General features: G+C 51.9%; 1 protein-coding gene across 1 annotated transcript in view; it reads left to right on the top strand.

Moving 5' to 3' along the window:
- Positions 1-3,997, top strand: part of omgb (oligodendrocyte myelin glycoprotein b) — an 8,020-nt gene extending 4,023 nt beyond the window's left edge. Inside the window, exon 2 of the mRNA XM_064302654.1 lies at positions 2,344-3,997. Coding sequence (XP_064158724.1) covers positions 2,344-3,556 — 1,213 coding nt within the window. The 3' untranslated portion in view covers positions 3,557-3,997. The remainder of the gene's footprint in view (positions 1-2,343) is intronic.
- The last annotated feature ends 315 nt before the right edge of the window (positions 3,998-4,312 follow it).

Here is a 4,312-nt window from a genome sequence, read left to right as displayed (position 1 = left end):
TTGTTTATCAATTTTAGGCATGAAAACTGCAAGAAATGAGGGGTGCTGGAGTCTATCCCAGCATGCAGTGGGCGAGAGGCAGGAATACACCCTGGACAAGTCACCAGTCCATAACAAGGCACACACGCCACTCATAAACTCATTCACTCACACACTCACAGTAATACAGCCACCAGTGAAGTTTTCAATGTGGTGTAAAAACGTTGATTCAGTCATGCTTTGCATCTGTATGGCAGTAATGATGGCTGGTAATTATATCTTTATGTTCAGTAGTCACAGATGCTACCCAGCTGCAGCCAGGCCTCTGATGTGCCATGGATTTGAATGAAAGTCTAATTAATCAGACTTTCATCCAAAAAAAAGTTACTTTTTTGTAAATATAAAACCTGCTTTCCTTGCTCAGGTCAGCTGATGTGTAGGATTGAGTAAGTGCGCTTGATTAAGGGTGCTTCAATAAACACAGCTGGCTGAGGGAACATAACTGAGGGTACTTGAGTAAGGGCACTTGACTGAGGGCACTTTATTAAGGGTGTTTTACTAAAGGCCGTGGACTGAGACCAAATAATTGAGGACTAAGGGCACTTCAGTAAGGGCACTTAACTGAGGACTCTGGGTTAAGGCAAGTTGACTAAGGGCACATAAGAGGACTTGACTGGAGGTGTTTGACTTAGGGCACTTGATTAAGGGCACTTGACTAGGGTAGTTGACTGACAGTTCATAACTGAGGGATTTTGACTCAGGGCACTAAACCAAAGTCAACTGTTAAGATACGACGGGACCCTTTGACCAAGGGAGGTGGCAGGAAGGCACAGAAGCCCAAAAACAGGGTGATCAGGCAGGTGTTCGGTATACGGCCTAGCGGAAAAAAGACGAAAGAAGGTGATGAAATGAAAGTACCCAGAATTTCCCCAAAAAAAGGAAAACACAAAGACAAAAAAAGACAAAAAATCTATAATACAATGATAAACAAGCAAAAAAAAAAACAGCCACAATAACAAGGGCTTCAAATGAGTGTGTGCAAACACCGTTAAAATTTGAAATTCACACCACTGATTCAAACCACCCTCTTCCATGACTGCTTCTACTCTTCTCCAGATCCTGCATGTACCCAGCTTCTAATGCCAAGGCCCCTCCCCCCAGACCTGAACGGGGGGAAACTGTTTCCTCTCACTCCAGGGTGGAGTATAACAACCTGCTGACGTCTTAGCATGTACAGACGAACTCAGAGAGACACAGACCAAAAATAAATCATTCACCAGCAGAATTATACAACTGCAAAGCAAAATAATTAGGGGCCCTGTACCAACAGGGCTCACAGAAAACATCTGCACCCGCTCTGTGGGAACAGCGTTCAGCTCAGATAACTGTAGCATGTTCAGAGACTAGATAGGGACTGAGGACACGTTCTGAAGAGCAGTGCACTGGGGGCACCTAAAGCAGGGCAGTTGACTAAGGGTGCTTAAAGCAGGGTAGTTGACTAAGGGCACTTAAAGCAGGGCAGTTGAGTGAGGCCATTTGAGTGGGCACTTGACTGAGGGTGCTTGAATGGGGGCCCTTAACTAAGGGCACTTTGCTTAGAGGCGCTTGATTGAGTGCACTTGACTGAGGGCAGATTCATTCCCATTCGCTGAGAGCAGGATTGTCCAGTCTAGTTCTAGGGCAGCAGGGTAGTATAATGGGTAAGGAGCTGATCTTGTAACCGAAAGGTCACAGGTTTGATTCCCAGGCAGGACTCTGACGTTGTACCCTTGAGCGAGGTACTTAACCTGCATTGCTTCAGTATGTATCCAGTTGCATAAATGGATGCAATGTAAATGCTATGCAAAAGTCGTGCCTGTGTAAATGCCTGTTATGTAATGTAATGTAGTTCATCGATGGGTCACACACGGAATGGTCAGTAAGGATTCCGCCATTTACCTGTCACTCCAGAGGGGGGGCCATGGCAACGGGAACTGGGTTCCTCTTCGGCCACGCAGCCAGGAAGCACACTGCGCTCAAACGGCACGTCCACCAACGATAGCGGCCCAAAGCATCGCCGTCATGTCCAAATGTTCTCAGTCAGGAATGGTCCGTGAAATCATACGCAAACAACGAAGCAATAAAACAATCGGGAAGAAAATTAATCACACAAAAGCGGTTTGTTTTTCAAACGTAATCTCTCGGGTTTTCCATTCTAAAACCCAGGGCTTTGGAGCAGATAAACAAGCCCAACGGCTCCAAAGAAATGTGCCAGCAATCTGAGACTAATCACCAAAATGAGCCTCGAGTCACTGCTGGGGCATTCAGTCAAGTCCCAAAAACCTCACTCATTTTGTCCTTGTTTCCTCCCCCTACCCACCACAGGAGAGTCCTGAAGATGCCCCCCTGCACCCACCTGTCCTGCGTCCTGATGCTGCTGCTCCTTTTGGGAAGGGGCGGGCTGAGCGTCTGCCCCCCCATGTGCTCGTGCGCGCGCGGCCACAGGACGGTGGACTGCTCCGGGCGCGGCCTCTCCCTGCTGCCGGACGGCCTGCAGCACAACATCCGCGCCCTCAACCTGTCGCGCAACCGGCTGCACGACCTGGACGGCAAGCTGGCCCACTTCACCCACCTGCGCGCCCTCGACCTGTCCCACAACCGCCTGTCCCGCCTGCCCGCGGGGCTGCCCCGCGCCCTGTGGGACGTCCACGCGGCGGGGAACCGCCTGCGCCAGCTGGAGAAGAACGACACGGCCTACCACTGGAACCTGCGCGCCCTCGACCTCTCGGCCAATCAGCTGGAGCGCGTGGTGTTCATCAACAACACGCTGACGGGCCTGCTGTCGCTCAACCTCAGCCACAACAAGTTCTGGACCGTCCCCACCAACATGCCCACCAACCTGGAGACGGTGGACCTGTCCCACAACTACCTGGTGCAGATCCTGCCGGGGTCGCTGGACCGGATGGGGCGGCTGGCCCAGCTCTACCTGCACGGGAACCGGTTCGCGGCGGCGGACGGGCAGGCGTTCGCCAAGCTGCACGGGCTCCGCCTCCTCACTCTCTACGACAACCCGTGGGCGTGCGAGGACGCCGAGGGCCTGCGGGACCTGCTGGACTGGATGCGGCTGACCTCCGCTCGGATTTTGGGGTGCCCGTGCCACACCCATCCCGTCTGCGGGGAGGCCCACCTGACCTCCACGGGGTCGTGGCACTACACCCTGCACCCCGCGGGGGCCGACACCCGCCGCGCCCGCCCCAGCCGGCCCCCCATGCAGGCCGTCACCTCGGGGTTCCTGTCGAAATCTGCCCTCGTGATCCCGGACCCCACCCGTCCCCCGCCGGGCCCCGATGGGAACCCCGCCCCGTCCCGCAGCCACCACCCGTCTTTGACTTCCACCCCGCCCACCTTCTCCACGCGCATGAGCACGACCCCCCGCCCACGGAGAGCTGGCAAGGCGGGGGGGGTGGGGGGCGAGGCTGGCGAGGGCGGGGCGGGGTTAGGAGTCGCCCGCAGCAGGAGCGATGGACTCAAAGCCCCTCCTCCGTCCATCATCGCCCTGACCGTTTTTTTAACAGTCATATCCCTCAAAAAGTTCTAAACCCCCTTTTCCACCCTCTCCGTCCTGAACCATGAACTCCCCCGCCCCCGCCCCCCCCCAAACTCTACGGAACTTTCCAGCCCTCTTTGAAAAACGAGCGACCCATAACTTTAGTGGGTCCACAGTTCGCGTTTTTAAAAATTATTATTATTATGGTAATCTCTGACTGTTACTGCCTATATTAAAACCGGATGTTTATGTTCTTCTTCTGAATGCTTATCAACATGTCAACTGCCGAATGCAGATTTGGTTGAGAGTAATGTATGACTACATAATGTGTGCATACCCTCATCAATATAAATTATCTATCTACAGTGTCTAATGCTTCAAGGAACACAGCTATTTAACAGTATTACTGGCATCCAAATGTTCCAACCTCTGTATTATGCTTGTCCACAGAAGTATAATGCTGTATTTTATAAATATAAAAAAACAAGATAAATAACTTTGGGGTGTAGTTTTGGTGGTTTGAGTGTTGGGATGTGTTTTTGGTGGTTTGTGTGTTGGAGTGTGGTCTTGGTGGTTTATGTGTTGGGATGTGGTTCTGGTGGTATGTGTGTTGGGATGTGATTTTGGTGGTATGTGTGGTGGGATGTGGTTTTGGTGGTTTGTGTGTTGGAATGTGATTTTGGTGGTATGTGTGGTCGGATGTGGTTTTGGTGGTATGTGTGTTAGCATGTGATTTTGGTGATATGTGTGTTGGGATGTGGTTAGGTGGTATGTGTGTTGGGATGTGGTTTTGGTGGTTAGAGTGGT

Source organism: Anguilla rostrata, chromosome 12 (assembly GCF_018555375.3).
Source record: "Anguilla rostrata isolate EN2019 chromosome 12, ASM1855537v3, whole genome shotgun sequence".
Taxonomy (NCBI): domain Eukaryota; kingdom Metazoa; phylum Chordata; class Actinopteri; order Anguilliformes; family Anguillidae; genus Anguilla; species Anguilla rostrata.
The sequence above is the reverse complement of the archived record's forward strand: the minus strand, read 5'-3'. Positions and strand labels throughout refer to the sequence as shown.